General features: G+C 41.1%; 1 protein-coding gene across 1 annotated transcript; it reads right to left on the reverse strand.

The window, feature by feature from the left end:
- Positions 1 to 4,616: 4,616 nt before the first annotated feature.
- On the reverse strand, positions 4,617 to 21,928 carry TMEM40 (transmembrane protein 40). The gene is made up of 10 exons (XM_087709053.1): positions 21,785 to 21,928; positions 15,289 to 15,344; positions 13,946 to 14,038; positions 10,884 to 10,919; positions 8,867 to 8,899; positions 8,169 to 8,225; positions 7,524 to 7,595; positions 7,359 to 7,433; positions 7,115 to 7,177; positions 4,617 to 5,003 (listed from the first exon to the last, which is right to left on the reverse strand). The coding sequence occupies exons 2-10, from the start codon at positions 15,335 to 15,337 to the stop codon at positions 4,984 to 4,986; spliced, it is 498 nt and encodes a 165-aa protein (XP_087565179.1). The 5' UTR covers positions 15,338 to 15,344; positions 21,785 to 21,928; the 3' UTR covers positions 4,617 to 4,983.
- Between the last annotated feature and the right edge of the window lie 1,480 nt (positions 21,929 to 23,408).

The following is a 23,408-nucleotide window of genomic DNA, read 5'->3' on the forward strand; positions in this document are numbered from 1 at the left end:
GGATTCGAACTGGCGACCTTTCTGATCGACAGGCTCAGCTTCTTAGCCACTGAGCCACCACTTCCCACTTTGTATTAGAAAGCTGGAATTGTTTGGAAACCTGCATGTCTAGCATAAAATGTGAAACATGGTTCTTCTATCTTCATCCTCCTAGAACACGGGTGTCCAACTCACAGCATCACATTGCTGTCGTGTGACATTTTGTGACATTTCCCCTCTTCGCAGAGCTGGCCTGTGGGCGTGGCCTGTGCTTGACACATCCGGCCCCAGGCCACCAGTTTGATATCCCTGTCCTAGAATATCAAAATTGTCATACTTTAATGGTATTGTCCAATACACTGAAATGCTTTATAAAGATGATTTTTCTGGCTGGTCACTGTTTTTAAACTATTGCTCTTTCCAGCCTTATGGTGAAGATGGACTGTTCCCCCATCTATCCATATGAATTATTTCTTGCAATTGGTGGCAAGTTCATCTCTTGGTCTTGCCTGCTTGACAGCAGGATTGTCTAAATTGTGAACATGTGGACGTAGTTCCTAGCTGACTCATTAATCAGTTCAAATAAGCAGAAGCCATAGATCAGAAGCCAGAGTCCAGCTTTGCAATCTATTATTAGCCTATCCAGCAGCCACTGAGGTGGAGAACAAGGACTCCCGAGAGAATGGACGATAAAACAAAAGTTTGCAATTATTTTCATGGCATGTCATTGTTCTTTGAGAAGTTCAGAGAATCTTGAATTTTTCCCCCCACATGGTCTTTTGTTCAGAGCCTGGTATTTTTAGGTTCAAACATGATTCTGCCTGTACTTATGTACGATAGTCCTTGACTTATATGATGTCATTTGTCCAGCTACCATTCAAAGTTACAAGGGAAATGAGAAAAATGACTTACAACCAGTCCTTGCACTTAACAATCATTACAACATCTCTATTATCGTGATCAAAATTTGCCCCTTGACAACTGATACGTATTTACTATGGTTGCAGTGTTCTGGGGTCGTCTTTGTAGACAGCAAAGTCAATGGGGGAAGCTGGGTTCGCTTAACAACCACATGTTTCATTTAACAACTGCAGTGATTCACATAACAACCATGCAAAAATGTCATAAAATGGGGCACAACTTAACTGCCTCGCTGTCTAATAATAACTATGGCACAATTGTTATAATTTGAGGATTAGCTATATGAGCAGCTGAAAGGCCTCTTAAGTTTGTATTTTATTGCCCCAAGTAATGTTTACAAGTATTCACATGCGACTATAGTGAATTACAACGCGATTTGATAAGCTGCAGGATTTTGTTGCTTATATCTAGGACCACTTCCCCCCACCTCATATACAGAAAATGAAAGTAAGTAGCATGGCATAGCAGATACAAATCAAAGCTCAGGCTTTGAATTATCTGAATTATCAAACAATTATCAAAATTATCAATACTTATTAAATGATAAGTATAAGAGATTGTGCTTTTCCACTATGCCCACTGTAGAAATCCCACCCTCACCTGCCGCTATAGTTGATGCAGCAGCTAAGGTCCATCAAAAGGTCCCTTGGGAGACAACTGTTTGGATTCTGGAGGAGCATAATAAAACATCACAACAGTCACAGTCATAGAAGTCTAGCAATGGGGTATGGCCGCTAGTAGCTACAAGTGGCTGGCTAGATTCCTGGAAGGCAGTGGTATGAGACACTAGGTCCGTGATGGTGAACCTATGGCACGCATGCTGCAGGTGGCACACAGAACCATTTCTGAGGGCACGTGAAGTGTTGCCCTGTCAGCTCCAGTGAACATGCGCATGCTAGCCAGTGGATTTTCGGCCTTGATTTTTGGCCGTTTCTTGCTTTTCCCTGAAGCTGGGTTCGGGGCTGCAAATTGAGCTCCAGCTCGTCTCGCATCCTGCCCTCGTTGAACGCTGTGCCTTCCAGCCGTCCCCGGAGCTGCCGTTGCAGGTGGCACAGTCGGCCAGCAGACCGAAGCCCAGGCGCTGCCCCTTGCAGACGTCCCGCGGAGTCGGGGGCTGGCTGCCGTTCCCCACCGCCTGACCTCGGTGGTCCTTCTCGCATCATAGGAAGAGCCCACAGCAGCGCTGGAACCAAGCCACGAATTGAGAGCCCAAGAGGCTGCCTATCAGGCCGGCCATCCTCTGGGTGGGAAGCAAAAGCCAGGCGCAGCGGGACGCTCCGCTGGCAGAGCCGCCAACCCGCCACCGCTCTGCAGAGGAGCCGGAGAGAAGGGCCAGGCTTGGGACAGGTGCAGCCGTGGGATGCCTCTATGTTGGACATAGCGCCGAGGTGGCCAAAAGCCGCTTTCTTTCTTTTTGCCTCACCAGCCATAAACCTCACCGCACGCCACTGTGTGGGAGCTACAATACACTTCCTCCTTAGAATGAGTAAACAGAAAAGTATTGATTTATATATAATTAGCATATGTATTTTACTCATATTCTCTCCATTTGTAGAGCCTCAGTTGCAGGGCTGTGCAAGGTTATGTCACAAACCATATTAGTGTACACAAAACACCCTTTCTTAAGGCATTAAAGGAGTCATTTCCTCTGCAGAGCTTGTCCAACTGCTTCAAGAGTTTTCCACCAGACAAACACTGCCTCTGGACAGGGAAATGAAGTGGTTGTGCATACACACAGAGAGGCAGGCAGCCTGTAAGAGGCACAAGTAGCCTCACATGTGTTACAAAAGACACAGCTGCTTTAATGTTTGTGAAGGTGTTTGTGAATTGCAAAGCATCTCTTTCAAATGCTCAAAGAGCCCTCTTTAACTGTTCTGATGAAACTCATAATAAAAGTGTTCTGTGAAGTGTTATTGCATTCATCACTCTTTCTCTCTCTCTCTCTTTCTCACACATGCACGCGCACACACAAACACACTCACAACTGAATTGGATTTATAATCCTCTTGCATGAGAGGAGACAACTTCAAAAGCTTCAGAAAATGTTTATCTCAAGAATTATCTTAAAGTGAAAACTGCACTCCCTAGTCTAGTTGGATTTACAGTTATGGAGGAGGCTAGATAAACAGAAGGGGACTTCAAGAGAATTTCAAAACTTCTATACGCATCCAAAAGTGAAAATTGTGGTGATAAGTAAAACTTTTCTTTCCTGTGATTTAATTGTAATTTATGCATAATTTATAACTTTTACATGGGTTAAACAACAAGATGTAGAAGTTAGACATAGATTGTAAAGCATTTTCATAGCATGAACTGTGGTTAAAGGAATCTGCAACGATTATACTGACGCTTATGAAGAGTGAGCAGAATGTCCTGTTATTGAAATACTTCAGAGCACTGTATAATTGTTGCAAGGGTTACAGAAGCCACGAGAGGGAGCCAAAGACAATATTACATTTCCAAGATTAGCATTTGAAAAATTGTTCTTTTTGGTTTAAAAAGCGGGAGGAGTCTGTGATTTCTCAGTAAATGTATACATAGAAGATTATAACTTATATGGAGAATAAGTTTTGCATATATCGGCCTGCCAGTCTGTGACCATAAATCTTCCCTTGAAAGACTTTGCTAGATGTGAATGAACAGAATTCACAGTAAATTAATAAAAGGGGCTTTTGTCAAGACAAGGAGTTTGCTTCATCCTCTTGGGAAGTCTAGGTCAGAACAGATATCTTTTCAACACGGTCATACAGGTGGTGCTCAAGTTACGACCACGATTGAGCCCCAAATTTATGTTGCTAAGGGAAACACATGTTAAGGGAGTTTTGCCCCATTTTACTACTTTTCTTTCCACAGTTGCCAAGTGAATCATTGCATTTGTTAAGTTAGCAACATGGTCATTCAGTGAAATGTGGATTCCCTGTTGACTTTGCTGGCAGAAGTTCGCAAAAGCTGATCATGCGACCACAGGACACTGCAACCCTCTTAAATAGGAACCGAATTTTGGTCATGTGACCATGGGATGCTACAATGGTCGTAGGTGTGAAAAACAGTCGTAAGTCACTTTGTAACTTTGTTGTAACTGTTGTAACTTTGAATGGTCACTAAATGAAGTGTAAGTTGAGAACTATATCTGTAATTTGAATGGTTGCTAAACAGGGGAGTTCTTACGAAAGGACTACCTGTACTAAGGCTAATGCTAATGAAGAGTTGTAATCATTATTAGATAAGTAATCGAATCTCTTATCTGCTACCACTCTCTGGAAGGATTGCCTTGTTCCAAGCCTCATCAAGGAAAAAGAATAGATACTGGATCTCTGACAGATCTGCACCAGAGGTGGGTTGCTCCCTCCATTACTGCCGGTTCCGTGCGCATAAAAATTGTGTGTGTGTGTGTGTGCTCACACTGGATGCGCACTGCCCTTGTGCACATTTGCACAAGAGTAGGTCTGCACATGTGGAAAATGTGGAAAAAAGAAAAAAAATCAACTTGTGCAATTACAATTGTTCTGCGCATGCACAGAACTGAAAACCAAGATGGCAGCCCCGTAGGAGAACCAGTTTGCGGGGGTGGCAGGCATTGGTCACTGCTGGTTCCAGCGACTCAGGCTGCCAAACCACTACGGTTCGTCCGAACCTCTGATCTACACTACAATAAATCCCTCTCTGGTGACATAGACACAAAGTCACAAACTAGGCAGAAAATTCAAGGACAAGTCTTGGGGATAGATAAGAAACTTTATTGCAGTACCAGCATCTCTAATAATGATAAAAACAGCTTCTAAAGAGTCTGGAAGTCTAGCTATATTATATGCATGTGCCATGGTTTAAATCCTGAGTTGATTTCTCCAACCCATTCTTTGTAAAGGACTGCTTGAAGGCCATTTCCTTTCAGGCAGTTGTGGAGCTGTCGATGGCGTCTGTGCTGTGTTTGGATGGCCCAAGCTCTTCATCCCATCTTATCAGCTCCAGTCCTAGGATCTCAATTCTTTAGCCCAGACATTTATATTGTTTGCACATTGTTACAGTTGTCACTGCAGTCATGAAACCAAACACGATTTTTGCAGTGCTCTTAAGATTTCTGGCTTAGTTAAGCTTTTTGAAACCTACATAATAAAAACAAAGAAAAAGGCATCACAAAGATGAATTTTTAACTAAATATTAATATATGTTTCCAGAAATGCAGCAAAGATGAACTTTTAGAGATGCATTTAATAATCATTTCACTTAGTGGGACACGGTGGCTTAGTGGCTAAGTAACTGAGCTTGTCAATCAGAAGGTCAGCAGTTCAGAAGTTTGAATCCCTAGCACTGCGTAACAGAGCGAGCTCCTGTTTCTTGTCCCAGCTTCTGCCAACCTAGCAGTTCAAAAGTACATAAAAATGTAAGTAGAAAAATAGGGACCTCTTTGGTGGGAAGGTAATAGCATTCCGTGCGCTTTCGGCATTTAGACATGCTGGCCACATGACCATGGAGACGTCTTCGGACAACGCTGGCTCTTTGGCTTAGAAACGGAGATGAACACCGCCCCCTAGTGTCAGGAACGACTAGCATGCATGTGTGGAGGAACCTCTACCTTTTTAATTATTTCATTTAGGTGAGGTTTGTGCTGCTCTAAACTGAGATTTGCGCAGCCAGAGATTATGGAATAAACCTTGTTGGATCCAGTTCTGGTCACAATGATATAAAAAGAGCTGAGGCCTTGGAAAGAGTGCAGAGAAGAGCCACAAAGCTAGTAAAGGGTCTGGAAGCTAAATCCTTTGATGAAGGTTGGGTATGTTCTAGTGTATTGAAGAGAAGGATTATGGGGGACATGATAACAGTCTCCCAGTTCTTGAGGGACTTTCACAGAGGAAAAGGGGTAGATCTATTTCCCAAAGTGCAAGAGGGCAGGGCAGAGGTGGGTTCCTACCAGTTCGCACCAGTTCGGTAGAACCGGTTCGTCAAATCTACTGAACCGTTTAGAAGAGGTTTCACCAGAAAGCAGTCCACACCTACAGAAGAGGGTCCAAATTTTTTTTAAAACTCACCACTGACACACATACACACACACAGACACACACAGCCAGACAGACTCACAGAGAGAGAGAAAGAGAAAGAGAAAGAAGGGAAGAAAGAAATAAAGAAAAAAAGAGAAAAAGTGAGAGAGAGGTGAAAGAAAAAAAGGAAAACGGGACAGAGAGGCAAAAGGAAGGAAAGAGAGAGAGAGAGAGAGAGAGAGAGAGAAAGAAAGAAAGAAAGAAAGAAAGAAAGAAAGAAAGAAAAAGAAAAAGAAAAAGCACATGACTGGCAAGCCACTCCCACAAATGAGGCCACACCCACAGAGTAGGTTCGAAAAATTTTTGAAACCCACCACTGGGCAGGACAAGAAGTAAGGGGTGTAAGATCCAACTTAGAACTAAGGAGAAATTTCCTAATGGTGAGAACAATCAACCAATGGAACAACTTGCCTTCAGAAGTTGCGGGTGCTTCATCGTTGGAGGTTTTCAAGAAGAGACTGAAAAACCATTTCTCTGGAATGGTATAGGTTTTCCTGTGTGAGCAGGGGGTTGGACTAGAAACAGCGGTCCCCAATCTTTCTGGCTCCATGGACAGACCGGTGATGATGGTGGTGGCGAGCAAGGGGGAGTGATGGTTTCGTGCTCATCTAACACTTGCGCAGCCCGTTTCCCAACAGTCTGTGGACCAGTCCTGGTCTGTGGACCTGGGGTTAGGGACCCCATGGACTAGAAGACCTCCCAGGTCCCTTCCAACCCTATTAATCTATGTTCTATGATTTGCACAAGCAGCTAAGTATAAATCAAATTATAAACCAGCTTATAATAGCAGTAGCAATAGCATTTAGACTTATATACCGCTTCACTGTACTTTTACAACCCACTCTAAGCGGTTTACAAAGTCAATATATTGCCCCCAACATTCTGGGTCCTTATTTTACCAACCTCAGAAGGATGGAAAGCTGAGTCAACCTTGAGCCTGGTGAGATCCACACTGTCAAGTTGCAGCAGCCAGCAGTCAGCAGAAGTAGCCTGCAGCACTGCACTCTAACCACTGCACCACTCTTGGTTCATCAAGAGTAGCCTTCTTTACAAATGAGCTAAATCCAATCCAAACAAGTCATATTTGGCTTAGATTCCTGACAGTGGAGACCTTTTTCTCAAACATGACCTTGAAAGTTGCACAGGGTTTCAAAAAGGGGGGGGGGGACAAGAATTACCAGGCATTCTGAGTCTTTGAACAAGGGGGATGAAAGCTTCCAGGATACTTCGAATGCGTTGCCCTAGTAGAAAAGAAACAAGAAATCCTGTGTCAGAAAAGCAACCAAGTAGGTAATTAATATAGTTGACCATTAGTTTGAATTATTGAAGAATTGCTTATTTCCATCATAGTGACCTCTTAAATTATGAATATAAGGCAGCTTGATTTACTAGTGCACTAATCAATACAGATGAAACACTCACAAAGGCCAAAATATATTCCTGTTGTTTCTAGGACAGCAAAGGTCATCAAGCCAATTCCAGTGGAAATTGTCCAGTCTACAGAAAGAAAGAATGAGATTATGAATGAGATTATATTTTGCTCTTTCTTTCTCCATGTAAAATCAATACATTGTAATGTTCACTTACTGTTATATTTATAATAGCAGACTAATAACATTCCAACAGCAAAACAAATAATGACAAAATGGAAGAATTCATCTGAAAAAAAAAAGAAAATATTTAAGGCTGTAATTTAACGGCTGTAATTTCATATATTTCCATGAAAATAAAGATCTAATGTTGGAAATTGTATGCAAACATATAGTGTGTGTATTTGTGTGTGTATACATATGCATACACATACATACATACATACATACATACATACACATACACATACACATACACATACACATACACATACACATACACATACACATACACATACACATACACATACACATACACATACACATATACATATACATATACATATACATATACACACATACATATTACATACACACACACTCATACACACATCTGGATATATATGCATAATATGAATATTTTTATAACTTAAACAGCAGTTCAGTAGGTTAACTAACTTCCCCTAGAGTCAGTAAGGAAAATACTTCCCCATGTACATTAATCAGAAAACACAGGATATGAATGTTCTTTTGTTAATTTAGTTATGACAGTCTAGGATAGAAATCTAAACATCTGGGCTTAAGCCTTGCCTCACAGAGAGAAGAATTTGTGATTTAAGTTTGTGATCAGTTATATTCTTACCATCTTTCCGAATCCTTGGAACCCACCATCTTGAGTGACAGACACCATTGTCACACACTGTGAGAAATGAAATTTGAATTAAAATGTATGGTTTGGCAACCCCACCCCCCACCCCCAAGCCCCTTTAACTCAATTAAGGCATTGAAGCTGACAACTATCTGTTTACCATCAAGCATTGGATAGGGACAATGTACTACCCTTTACATTAAAGATCCTGCTTTTATCCAATGGGCTCAATTCCTTGGACATTCTAATATGAAGAGAAGAACTATTGTTAGGAACTGTTTTAGAATTTTAGACACTGGTGACCTGAGAGCAGCAATTCAATCTTTCTACTGATCTCTATCAATTACCGTACTGTACAGACTCTTTCACTTCCTATAAATCAGGGGGATGCATAGTGCTTCCTTGACTAACTGGATAAACAGCATTAAGAACAAACTTCTATATTTCCTATCCCAGCACAGGGGAGGTAAATCAGAGAATTTATCCCATCAACTGTTCCTTCAAAAGAGCCAGTATTTGAGATCCATACAATATTTTTGTTTTTTTCAAAAATGATGTCCCTTCTGATGAGAAACTACCAGCCAAGGGTGCTTAGTTTTTCAAATCTTAGACAAATAACTAACATATGACACAAATGAAACGTACATATTGTGCAGAAGAAAACATATAGAATTTTAAACTATTATATTTACCAATTGCAGGTGTTCCTTCTGTCCCTGATTTTTCTGGTAAATAACAAGTTTGCATTTTAAAAAGGCATTTCTTTGTTTAAAAAGGATTTCATTTACGCATAATATCATGCTTGTTACAATAGAACTGAGGAGCGAAAAATGATAGTACTCCCAGCTGCCTTGAGATATTTGAAGTAAGACCATATGCATTTTTGTTTGCATAAGTAAGATATAAAGAATGATTTTGAGAAATTGCTAACTGCCTGCAACAGATCAAGGATTTCTATTCTTGTTAGAGATCATATTGGAGTTTGTGATATTCAGTGATGTTCTATTTACTGTTTTCTTAAATAAAACATTATTTAATATTCACGGTAATGAAGGAATTCTAAATATCATTAGGCCAGCCAGAATTCTTGTGCTGGATTGCCCTAAAGTTTCTTTAGCTCTGAGACACAAACTTTCTTAAGCTCAGAATCTTTACTTTTAAATGTATGACTACTTAATCTAGGCCTTTGCTTAAAAAAAAAACTGTTTAGAAACCACAAGCCTGATTTGTTTAGAATATGTATGTGCCAAGAACATTTGGGTTATATACAGTAGAAAGTTTTTTTTTCAACTACAAAGATTTGAAAATTGTGAGGCTATCACTTTTGTATCACTTTTCACTTTCATATCACTTTTCTTGTTTATCACCCTAGTGTGATTATAATTAATTGACTAAAACCATTATTATTATTTTTTAAAGATGCAAAACACAAAATAAAACCTTTGTTGCAGTGGCCACTAGCAGATTAACACCAGACCAATAATAAAGCAGAAAACAATACACAAATCAAGACATTACCAAGGAGAAAACCACATACCAACCAACACTGGAAGAGCAAGCTACTGTACAGAAACAGAAAGCAAACCCCACCTTCATTAACACTGATGAGGTTATCTAATCTGATAATGAAATATCTGCAACCAAACAACTAACCTCACAACACAACGGCAGATGACAGACTTGAAAACAATATTAAAAAGCTTAACTTAAACAAAATTAATGAACTTAATTTAATTAATAATTGTAGTCCAGTACTTCTGGAAGGTTGGGGCAAACTTGCACTGAGGATCTTTCCCTGCAGGAGATTCAGTGCTGAACCCTCCTGACTGCTCTTCCAGTTTGTTTTGCTACTTGCTTAAACCAAGGCGGCCAAGATAATTCATTTCCAAATGCCTCCATTTGTTCTCTTGGTCTCTCAACATGACAACTAGGCAGGGGTTGGCTTCAAAAATTTCAGCAACGGGTTCTCTCCCCAATTGCTAGGTGCGCATGGCCATGGTGGGTGTGGCCTAGTGAGCCACTGCACCTCGGGAGGGGGGCGTTTTCACCACCCCCAGGTTCCAGAAGCTTTCCTCAAGCCTCTGGGAGAGTGAAAACTGCTTTGCCCAATCTCCGGAGGCCAGAAACAGGCCTTCCAGAACTTCTGGAAGGCCTGTTTTTCCCCTCCCTGAGCCGCTGTGTGGACCCTGCACTTACTTACCTCACCTCCAAAATGGGCCACGTGCAGACTCTTTGGAGGGGTGGGGTGGGAGGGAAGGAGTGGGTGGGGCCAGCCAGGGGTGGGATTTGGAGGTTCTCTGAACCAGCCATAATGTTAGCTACGGGTTCTCCTGAACCTGGATGAATTTGTAGCAGCCCACACCTGCAACTAGGTCAGGAGGAGACAAGAGATGCATGAAAATTGGCAATGCCAAAGTAGTGGAGAGGAGGAAAAAGGATTGGGCTTTAGTTTTTCCCCCCTTCCATTCAATTGTGTCTGATTTTCAGGATTCCTGCAGTTTTCTTGGCAAGGTTTTTCAGAAGTGTTGTCATTGCCTCCTTCTTAGGGCTGAGCGAAAGTGACTGGCCCAAGGTCACTCAGCTGGCTCTGTGCCCAAGGTGGGACTAGAACTCATGGCCTGATGCTTTAATCACCACACCACTGATTCTCTACTTAGAAGCCCTCAGATTCTACAACAAAAAGCAGAGCTTCTGATGTGCACCTCATACCTGTTTCAGAGTATGGAATAATTTCACTGGACAGATCTAAAATGACAAAGATATACAAAATTAACAAATCAATACATGGTTGTTCAGAATGGTTCTAACTCATGCTGGTATTAAAACATGGAGATTTTTCAAATAAAGAAAAACAAAATGAAATAGCAGAAAGATTTTCATATAAATGAAGCTATGATATTCCAATCCTCCTTCATTATTTTTGTTTTACTCTTCAATTTTCATGAATCTTCAAAAGGCGAATCCTCATGATGACAAAGGAAAAAAAAAACTGTTTTCAGAGAAATGCCGCCCATTTGTAAAATTGTTTGCTAGGAAAAGACTGATTTGAAAACAAAGGAAAAGGATTTCTTGAGGGCATCAGCCAGGGGTTAAATGCTACCAGTTCCAGCTGGTTCGCTGGAACCAGTAGTAACAAATGTTTCTGGTTCATCGAATCAGTAGTAAAAAATGCTTTTAAAAAGTAAAAGAAAATGTTACCATGATCGTGTGGCACAGCTGATGAACCTTTTTAAAACTTTTTTAAAAGCATTTTTTACTATCTATTCACCCAAGTGGTAGTAAAAAAAATGCTTTAAAAAGTTTTTAAAAAAAGGTTCTGACTATCAGCTGTTTGACAATCAGCTGTGCTGGGGGATGGTGGAACTTTTTTTCTTTTTTTCTTTTACTTTTTTAAAGCATTTTTACTACCTATTAGTCCTAACCGTGACTCTGTGAGGTTCCTGCTTGCAGGAACCATTTTGTATGAAGTCCAGCTGCTTTTGCATTGTGTTAGTTAGTTGTGCAGCTTTTGTGTTGTTGGTGTGTGAAGTATGAAAGTGGGTTTTGGAGCTCACTCGGTCACATGACCATGACCACCAAGCCACGCCCACCTGGTCACATGCCCACCAAGCCATGCCCACCGAGCCACACCCACAGAACCAGTAGCGAAAACTTTTAGATTTCACCACTGGCAGCAACCATCCAGACTTGCAAAAAAGATTTATCCCTCAGTATTCTGGGGAAGGAAAGAGGGAATAGAGGTCTGGGACATGCAGAAAGGGATGGAAATTCTGGGAATTGATGAGCTTATGTGGCTCTTAGACTTTTCTGCCGTTTTCAGAAATTATGTGTCTGTATATGTGTGTGTGTGTGTGAGAGAGAGAGAGAACATGTATGTATATATCTGTAGACCTTGACTTACAACTATTAATTTAGTTACAATTCAGTTACAACAGCACTGAAAAAGTGACATACGACTATTTTTCACACTCATAACCGTTCTAATATCCCCATGGCCACATGACCAGGCACTTGGCAACTGGCATGTACTTATGACAGTCGCACTGTCCTATGGTGGTCATGTAATCACCAGGTGTAATTTCCCCAGCTGGCTTCCGACAAGCAAAGTCAAGGGTGGAAGCCAGATTTGTTTAACAATTGCATGATTCACTTAACACCTGCAGTGGTTTACTTAACAACGGTTAAGGGAAACGGTTGTAAAATAAGCACAACTCAATGTAACAATGGAGATTCTGGCCTCAACTGTGGTCGTAAGTCAAGGTTTACCTCTATTTTCACATATACAAATTCTCTCTGCATAAATGATGGGCACCTAGTTTTCGACAAGCAACTGCCTGAAAAGGAACAGAGTGTTTTTTTTGTGGTTAATCACAGCAGGAAACCAGCAGCCACAATTTATTGCTCAAAAGGGGAGAATCCACTTTTGCTTTTGCCATCTTCCCAGGTTTGTTGCTCTGGACTTTTGATGTGGAGTGGAAGGAATTTAAGCTTAGACTTAAATTTTAACTTAGGCTTAAACTTAAACGCCAAATGATACTACTGAAAAATTGCTGTGTTCTAACTGCAAGGAGCTGTTTGTTGATTTGATACGATGAGGAAGGAAGTTTGTGTCACTTTTCTCTGAACTGGAAGAACCCTGTCCTCTGGGAAAGGCAGAAAGAGAGTTGAACATAGCAATAGCAATATAGCAATAGCAGTAGACTTATATACCGCTTCATAGGCCTTTCAGGCCTCTCTAAGCGGTTTACAGAGAGTCAGCATATTGCCCCCAACAATCTGGGTCCTCATTTTACCCACCTCGGAAGGATGGAAGGCTGAGTCAACCCTGAGCCGGTGAGATTTGAACCGCTGACTTGCTGATCTAGCAGTAGCCTGCAGTGCTGCATTTAACCACTGCGCCACCTTGGCTCTTAATTTTTTTTTCATCTTATACTTTATATACAGACAGATGAATATTACTTCTCTTTGTGACAATACATAATATATTATTTAGGTAATACTAGCCGTAAGAAAACACACACACAGAGAGGGGAAGCCTCCCGATTGGTCAGCCTGGGAAGTCAGGGAATGGCCTGGGGAGGGGAGGGGGGCTGGTGGGAGGCTGTGGAAATGGCCACGGAGGGAGAGGACTCAGCCGCATCCAGAACCTCCAGGCGGGGCGTGGAGGGGCAAAAAGAAGGGGTGGAACATGGGTTTGAATGAGTCTATTCCGTTGTATCTCCCCCCCCTCTAAAACATGCTCTGCAATGTGTGAGCTAAGATGCCGATTAACTCTCTGAGGCCTCGCTCCTGGTAAGATAAACATATGGAGAAGTTAAATTTTATCGCTGGAGGTTTTTAAGAGGAGACTGGACAGACATTTTTCTGGAACAGTATAAGGCCATAATGGTGAACCTATGGCATATGTGCCACAGGTGGCGCACAGAGCCCTCTCTGCGGGCACACAAGTCATTGCCCCAGCTGAGCTCCACTGCGCATGTGCATGCCTCCCATCAGCCAGCTGGTTTTTGGGTCTCTGGTGTGCATGGGGGAGTTGTGTGCACATGTATGGGGAGTGGGGGGAGTAAAAGGGAGGTCACACACGCATGCATGGGGGGCACACATGGGGGGTTGTGCATACTTTGGATTATGGGTTTATGCGCGTGCCTTTGGCATGGAGTGACAAAAAGGTTAGCCATAACTAGTATCCTGCCTGAGGTCTCCTGCTTGAGCAAGGAGTTGGGCTAGAAGATCTCTAAGGTCCCTTCCAATACGGTTATTCTGTACTTTACCTTGTTGTGGACTCTCTGTTAACTCCCCCAAAGAACTTGCATCCTCATTTTCTTCTTGTATTTCTGCTTTTTTATTCTGTTTTGGTTTCCTGTCTTTGAAATGATGAAAAGAAAAATATACATATATTTAAGAATTTACTTACCATAAAGCAAGATGTGTGGTTTTACATACCTGCAACAGCTGCTAGCAACAGGCTTAACCAAATGTTAACATTGGTCTGATTTCTTGCTAAGGTTGACTATTTTTTTTTCAGGATTTTACACTTTGAATGACATAGGATATCCTTAAGCAATGGGTGCACAACCTTCTTCAGACTATAGATGAAGAAGGGCAATTTTATAATGTTAATAAGGAAATGCAATCATGTGAATCGGAGGGGTGTTCCCACTTCTGTTACTACTGGTTTGCTCAGGGATGCGCTTCGCACGCTTGCTCTTGATGCACACTACGCGTGCATGCGCAGTAATAAAAAAAATTGCTTGTGCAGATGCACAGAAGCAAAAAACAAGATGGTGGCATCTATGGTGCCTTGTTCAGGGGTGTGGCATCTTGTTCAGGGGTGTGGCCGGCCAAGTTACTACCTACTCAGCCAAACCAGTCCGAAGCGGTAGGAACCCACCTCTGATGTGAATGTACTTTACCATTTTCTTCCTTTGTTACATTGAAATTATACTTTTGGAAGGGTTCTGAGTATTGCACTCAAGGCTTTGGGCCTTAGGCTGTACTCCCCCCCTCCCAAAAAAAATTTGATTACATAAATTAAAAGCCACTCTGTAATTTTTAGAATCTACAAGAATGGACATCAATGTAATAAAACTACAGGAAACACAGCCATTGGTTTCACACATTTACTGTGCAAAATCCATGCATGACTGAACTCGCTTATACTTAGATTGTACCTGCAGATTTGTAATACTGCTGACATCCCTAAGTACAAAAGTAATTTTTCGTGTCACTATTTCATTCATTTAAAAGTTGACCTGTCCAGAGAATGATTTACATCCAAATAATTTACACCCAAATCAGGAATATCTAAATCTAGAATTCCAGTGGGCTGTCCAGCTATTATCACAGCAACCTGACTCAAACTATGGTTTAAAATAGCCTTCCCTTCCAAATGCTTCTGCAAGATAATGCAAGAAACTAAGTGGGCGTGTGGTTTTTGGAAGTGTTCATTTTAGCAAAACTCGGTATATAAAGTCTGCCTACTATCTGGCCTGCTTATCTTTGTATGAATATTTAAGGAATGTGTGTAATTGCACCGGTTAATAGTTAATTCAAAAACAAACAGTTCTATTTGTTCCCAAACCAGTTTCTAATAATTCTGTACTCCTTGTGTTACCTTTCTGTTTTGGTTTTTGAGATGAAGCTACAGAATCTGAAGTATCCATTGTAGTGCTATAAAAAGAGAAAGAGAGTTTACAAAATAACTTTTTCATTCCCATTAACAGTAACACAGGACAATAATCTTGCATTTGATTTTTTTTAAGGCCAAGAATTCTCTTCTCTTCTTTAGTGCTACATGAAGCTATTCTGAAATATTGATTAGGGATTTGGATTACATGTCCTCTTATGTTAAGGATTTAAGACTATTTTGACTTCTTTTTTCTTACACTGAAAGTCCTTGGCTTATAACAGTTTATTTAATGACCATTCAAAGTTACAATAGCACTGAAAAAAGTGAGTTATGACCACTTTTCACACTTACGACCATTGCAATAGCCACATAGTCCCGTGGCCAAAATTCAGATGCTTGACAATTGACTCATAATTATTACGGTTGCAATGTCCCAGGCTCATGTTTGAGACCTTCTGACAAGCAAAGTCAATGGGGGAGCCAGGTTCACTTAACAACCATATTACTAATTTAACAACTTAACAACATAACTGTGGCACGAAAAATCATAAAATGGGACAAAATTCACTTAAATATTTCACTTAGCAATAAAAACATTGGGCTCAATTGTGGTTGTAAGTTGAGGACTACCTGTATAATTGCTTTTGTAAGGAGAAAGTCAATGGGCTATCAAATGAAGACTACAGTCCTACTTATCTGGGAACAAGATCCAATTAAGTCAGGGAAGTTTATACTGAGTGCAAATGTATTAGAATTGTTTGAGCAGGTCTGAACTGAAAATGCTTTTAGATATCCTTCGGACAGTGCCACAAAGGAACTCGGTTCATGATATTATCCATAACTAATGCATTAGATTTTTGTTTTCAAATGATCTGTTTTCATCCTACCAAGTGACAGGAAATATTTATTGTGCAAAATAAGTTCTGCGTGAATCTATTTAATTATAGAGGTTCAGTGTTTTCAAGTGAAAAACTGTGATCATGAAGCAAAAACTTCTGAAAGAAAATCTGCAATAGCTGAATAACCAAATTAACCAGTAATGTTATTGTGTAAATTCTCTTACGCTATGGGAAAAATCTGTTGGCTTTGCTGTTTAAAGGCAAACTCTTAAACGCTACATATGAAAGACATATAAAGAGCTAGTGAATAATCCTTGTTGGAGCTATAAGATGTGGGTGTGTATCTTTCTGTGTCAGAGTATCAATCATAGAGCAAATATGGGGTGGGGTGGGTGGGGTACAGCAAGTCACAACCAAGTTATAGATGTTGGGAGAGATGTTGTTCCAGGCCACCTGATACCTAACTATGAGTCCCAATGCATGATCTCTGACGCAGGCCACATGGAGGTGACTATGGATTGAGATTGAAAAGAAAACAATTGTTACATTTTCACCTTCCTGTCAAGAGAAATGGTGGCCTTTAAAAAAAATAGTTTTCAGTTATAGTTAGCTTGGATCTACTCGTTTCTTTTCTGTTCTTTGAAGGCAGTGGTTCCGGATTAAGGAAAAAAACAAATTTTCAGAGCCAGGTCTTACTAAATAGTGTCAATGCTCACCTTTGACCAGAGGATTTTAGGCAGGGGTGAAATTCAGCCGGTTCTGGAGAACCGGTAGCGGAAATTTTGAGTAGTTTGGAGAACTGGCAAATACTACCTCTGGCTGGCCCCAGAGTGGGGTGGGAATGGAGATTTTGCAATATCCTTTCCCCAGGCGTGGAAAGGAAATGGGGATTTTGTAGTGTCCTTCTCCTGCCACACCCACCAAGCCATGCCCACAGAACCAATAGTAAAAAATAAATAAATTTTACCCCTGATTTTAGGTCTAGATCTTAGACACCTTTCCAGGGTGCAGAAAGATGCTAATTCCTAATGAAAGAACCAGAAGAGGGCGTTTGTTGCTCATTTTCGCCCCCCCCCCCCCCGAGCCACCAGGAGCATTCTATAAGCCTCCTAAAGGCTATGCATGCCCTTTTTTGACAAAAAATGGGCCCGTTTTCATGAAAAATGGGCCGTTTTTGGGAGGTCTGCAGAGTGCAAAAACTTTTTTAAAAAATTGCATCTTATACTCTGAAAAATACAGTATAGTCTGAAGTGAACAAGTTCTGTCTCAGAGGCTATTTTGCCATAAGTGTCTTAAGGTGTCTTGTAGCAATCATTAATGATGCAATCTGAAATCTTCCCCTGTTTTTCTTATTTAGGGTCAGTTTAATTCTAGAAGATTCTTTATTCTACTTCTGGGGAAATACCTGCTGAAGATACCAATAGTGGAATCTGGATTGCAGTGCATGCACTGTACCAATGAGCATCAGTTCTTCCAAAGAAGCTATCTACCAGTGGTGCGTTCCGGATCCCGTTGCAACCGCTTTGCTGCAATGGGGCCCAGCATCCACCACATGAATGCATGCAGTACACACGAAGCACGCGCATAAGTACTTACCACCCGTGACGCTCCAGCTGCTCAGTGGAGCATTGTGCAGGCGCTGTACGCTCCATGCATGTGTGCGAAAGCCCCGATTGGCTCAAATAGCAGTAAGGAGAGCGGGCAGGTGGGCCCTCCGGAGCACCGTACCGGAATGGTACATGGTGCTCCCAGCAGGCACCGGTACGCCCCTACCGGGGCTTAGGGGCGTACTGGTCGTATCCCACCACTGCTATCTACCAACAATAACACTGTCTCCAATGCACTAAAATAAGGATTGCCTTAAGCTGAAGATGGTTCTGGATGACCTGTCTATACAGGCATTATTCCTGGCATTGTTACTTTATGCCTTAGTCTTTTTTTTCAACTTTTCAGCCCATAATCTTTCTTTTTTGTTTCAACTCCTACCCTCAAAATGACGCTATAGAGCACTGCACACCAAGACAACTAGACACAAGAACATTTTTTCCCCAAATGTCATCACTCTGCTAAACAAATAATTCCTTCACCACTGAGACACACCATCTCCTCCCACTTATGACTACAGGACTGTAACTGTGTTGCTTGTATCCTTACGATTTATACTGGTATTGTTTCCTCATTGCTTATTTGTATCCTATAACTATCATTAGGTGTTGTACCTTGTGATTCTTGATGAATGTATCTTGTCCTTTTATGTACACTGAGAGCATATGCACCAAAGACAAATTCCTTGTGTGTCCAATCACACTTGGCCAACAAAGAATTCTATTGAATTCTATTCTATTTTCCCCCCTCCCTTCCTCCGGGGATGTATTTGAGGGTAAAATTGAAATGGTTGAAGTGTTGTGCCCAACGCACTTGTTTAGGTGACAGCTTACACAGGGTCTTCAATGCTTCTAAATTTTTATGATCAGTCCATATTTCGCTCCCTCTAGGAAGTGCCGCCAGGTCATCAAAGCCCATCTGACAGCAAAAGCTTTATTTTCCCATATGGCACATCTCCTTTCAGTTTCTGTAATCTTACGTGAGATGTAAATGCACGGTTGCAATTTACCGTCGACGTTTGTTCATTTATTAATTGCATGAAAAATGCTGGTGCCCCCTGCAGTCCAAACGGAAATACGCTGAATTGGAAGTATCCCAAAGGGCAGTTGAAAGCAGTTTTCCACTTTGATTCTTTGATTCTGACTCTATAGTAGGCCTCCCTTAGGTCCAACTTCATGAAAATCTTCCCCTTTCCCCAAGTGGGCCAACATATCCTTTATAAGTGGCTTGGGGTATACATTTTCCACGCTAAGGTTTTTGTAATTAGCGCATAAACGAAAGCAGCCATCTTTCTTTTCTCTGAACAATACAGGTGCGGCCACTCGTGGCCTAACAGGTTGTATGAAACCCCTTTTTAAGTTTTTGTCAATGAACTTTCGTAATTCCTCCATTTCATGTGGGGTAATCAAGTATATCTGGGGCTTAGGGAGTTTCTCCCCTGGGATGATTTCAATGCTGCAATCAGCGGAGTGGTGGTGGTGGTAGTTTGTTGGAGGCCCTTTCACTGAAAACCTCTTTGAGGTCTCAATATTCTTTCGGGATTTTCTCTTCTCCTTTAATCTTTTCCTGCACTGCAGCAGCTAGATTCGTTTCAGCATTGGCTACATGGGATGTCCTCCCCTTCCCCTCAGGGCGTTTAGCGGAATGAATGCACAACCACCCTTTCCTCCAGTTCACTTAAGGATTCCATTTCCATTCCAGGTGCCACGATGAAACTCAAGGTTTCTTGGTGATCCCCCCTCCACATTTCTATTGGTTCAGTTACAAAATGGGCAGGGGCACTTCCGATGAGAAAACTTCCCCATACTCTTGCATGTAATGCCAAACTTGCAGTAAAAAAAGCCCCAGTTCTTTGGGATCTCCTCCGTAGTTCACTCCAAGTGGAGGAATCTGAGGCATTTGGTGCCTTCGGGGTTTTTTCCCCCTTCTTGGGGGAGCTCATACTGCTGCTGCTGTGGCTGGGCCCCCTCCGTCTTGCTCAGCTCCAGTAGCTGTTTCCAGGGACGTTTCAGGGCCAACCAGGTCTTCTGCTCCCCCCTCCGCCTGCTCAGCTAATTTACTCTCCCTTTCAATGAGACTTCCACGGACACACCGTCGTTCCCAAGCCTCCTGAAGAAGGTGTAAAGCATAGGTCATCATGAGATCCTCTCTTTCAGCTGTCTGCCAGTCATCCTCTGGTTTTTGGTGGGTTGTGACCCTTGCCATTCTCTTCTCCTGCTTGTTGCAGGGGTTAGACATTTGGTTGTTCCCCCCATGGAAAGGGTGCGAAGTGAGATCTTATTGCTTATTGCCAGGTATGCCTCCTTTAATATCCAAGAAAGAAAAACCTCAATTCCATTTTAATAGAGATTAAGTACTTTTACTAGATATGAAGTGAAAGTAGCAAAAAAGGAAAGCAAGATCTGAGCCAGAAAGTTGGGAACATATACATATCAAACATTTACCCAGCACCCTCCCCCCCAATTCCCCAACCAATGTCCAATATGCAACTCCCTAAGATGTCATGTGGGGTGCATCTTCAAACAGCCTCATCAAGTTGGTATGCGAAACAGTTGGCCTTGACCAAGTCCAAACATCAGCCACCAGCATGCGCAGAAGATGTACTCTTCCAGTACAATGTAATTCCCTTCCTCACTACCATGTCCCCGCCCGTTCCTATGGCAGCCGATAGCATGCAAGTGTAACAAAGCAACCATAAGCAAGCAAGCAAGCAAAACAGAGGCTGACAGCAAGCCTGAATACCCAGATCAATACATTCATCTGTTTTATATAATATTATTCACTATATCTGGCTGAAGCGAAATATATAGGTAATTATAGGTAACAAGTTGCTTAATTTGATTACTTACATATCAGGATCCGAAGGCTACAAAATGCTTTATCAGCTAGTGATCTATTTAATTTCCAGGGCACAGAGGTATTCTCACTATGAGTTCTAGTCCTATCTTAGACAAAGCTATCTAGGTGACTTTGGACCAGACATTCTCATGGGAAGAAGGTCAAGGGCAAATCACTTCCATACAACCTTGGGAAGAAAACTGCAAAGACTTGTCTACAGTGACTGAAAGGCACACCCACACACGCCCACACACACACAAAAAACCCCAATAAATTTTTCCTGCTTTTTTCCTCTTATTGTGTCAGTTTAATTTAATTGATTTGGCTTTAACCCAGTTTCGTTGACCAGAAAATATATAATAAGGAAACAGAAATTAGATAAATCATAGGTTTTATGGGAGATGCTATGTCAGAATAGGAATCAAACTAGCTGATATCTGATGCAAAGGGTGCTAGAATGCTGCCTTCACTTTAGCTTTGAAATGGTTACTACCTCCTAAAGATTTGAGTCTCATCTACCTTGCAGCTTTATGCCCCTTTGGCTTTGATTGGCTGTGTTTGTAATTTAATAAACAACAGTTTGCTTAATCATGGGTCACAGTAAGAGATACTTTACTTAAATATGATATACTGAATAACACTCAAGTTAGCTAGATTTAGACACAGTAAAAATGCTACAACACATTAAGCCATGATTTATATGTTACAATGGCTGGGTTCACACACAACACACTAAACCAAAAGCAAATAAATGTGGCACATGAATCTGGCCGCTGCCTTTGATTTTTTGCTGGAAGCCTTGAAAATTTATCTTTGTGTAGGGAGGCAAAATGAGATGTTAAAAAAGCATAATTTATTTCCTTCCAGAACCACAGGTCCTATTGATTCGAAACAATTTTAAACAGCTTTAAAACCTGATAAAACATGGAACGTGGAGACTTTCCACCTATGCTGTTCCTCCTTACATAGACTGTGAAAAATCAGCACAGCAGATTTCTATTATAACTTAGTTTCCTTTCCCTGAGACCAAAGCAGATGAATTTGGAACTTTTCTTAATTTAACAGGAGTCACATAACAGAAGAAGACATTAGCTACATCACCTTTGCTGAAGACAAAGGTAGATACAGTAGCATAGTATTTAACGAGGAAAACCAAAAGTTTTAATCAGGTTAGATAGATCTCAAAAGAAATCACTTACCAATAAAAAACTTAGGCTTGCATCAGGGGACCATTCAAATATCCAGAGCCAAATAAAAGTTTGTTTAAAATAGTAACACAGAAGACTAATAAACTCCCAGACGAAACATCCCTTAAGCAAATCTTTCTGGTCTGATTGGTTATACTTCTCTTCCTGCTATTTGACCGGATTTAGTTATTACTCATAGGTTTTTTTACGAATTGCAAAAGCTGTATGCTAATAGGCTCATGTTAATTTTATTTAAATTTAACTGTTGCATAATAATCTGGTGTTACAGTCATGCAATGTGATTCTTTCCTGCTTATGTTAAATGCTGCCCCACAAGAGAATAATGTGTTACTGAATAGCTGATATTCTGAACTTTTCTTATTGACAACCTCAATCTTTCTGATTCTTCTAATGTCCAAAGTTTAAGACACCAAGAATATGTTTGCCATCTGCTTAAAATTATCCTTAGACCAAATGACTATAGAACAGGGGAGGGGAACTATGGCCCTTATGGACTTCAACTCCCAGAATTCTCAGGAAGTCCGCAAGTCATAAAGGGCCATAGTTTCCCACCTCTGCTATAGAACATTTAAAAGTGTATTTATTTGAGAGTACAGATACCATGTTGGTGAACAGGTGGATGACCACCCCAAATTTAGAGCTTTAAACTCCCCTATAATGATCCTTGGGAGTTCCTATTTCATAACAGGCATTATTCCTCAACATTCTTATGAACATCTAGTGCTACGAAATAAAAATTGCATTCTATTCTAGTTAACTCATTACCCCATACGTGTCTTCATCAGGATGACACACATAATTACTTCTAATGCTTTGGCATTCACAGAATGCAGTTCTTTGCAACTTTAAAGCAAGAAGCCATACCTGCATCTACGTATACCTATGTTAGATATGCCTTGGGCAGAGCAGCCTTTCAACAGAGCAGAAAGGATTATAGATAGCAGACATCTTTCCTCTATGCAGGTTATAAGAAAGTGGCTTCTTTCTAAACACTCATATAATAGTTTGGTTTATACTCTACTTGCAAGTAAGAAATCTGGGGTTCCTTATCTAATATTTTAATTGGAGAAGATTCTTACATGGTTGTGGGAGGTACAATGCTAGTATGACAATGTCAGCAGAACCAACCAGGCAGAAGGCAAGAGGGCATCATTCCACAGAGAGCAGTCATGTGACCCAAGTCTCAAGAATTGTGTGAGCTTTATGTCTGTTCACAGATTTGTCGCAAGTAATAATTATTTTATTATGATTGCAAGGTGTTCAGTATTCCATATAGTTTGGCTGTCCAGACTATTTCCATTGGCCAGTTGTAGAATTGGCTTTTTTGCTTTTTCTTTCTTGCCAACTTTGGTATGCTGCTTCAATCCATTTAAGATTTCATTTTGCTTTATAATCAGAGTGTTTGTAGCGTCACAATTCAAGAACTAAGCTAATTACATAATGAGTCCTGCTGAGTCTCCAGACTCTTGACTCTCATGATTCTTGCCATCATTGAAAAGTAACGTTTTCCCCTGGCCAATTGTTTTGGACTCTAGAAGGTGGTGCTTATCTCCACTTCTTACCCGGGAGAGCTAGCATTGTCTGAAGACATTTCTGTGGTCATGTTGCCAGCATG

This window comes from Thamnophis sirtalis, unplaced genomic scaffold (genome assembly GCF_051295495.1).
Source record: "Thamnophis sirtalis isolate CommonGarterSnake01/CBP01778 unplaced genomic scaffold, rThaSir2_p1.2 scaffold_3, whole genome shotgun sequence".
In the NCBI taxonomy this organism is placed as follows: Eukaryota; Metazoa; Chordata; class Lepidosauria; order Squamata; family Natricidae; genus Thamnophis; species Thamnophis sirtalis.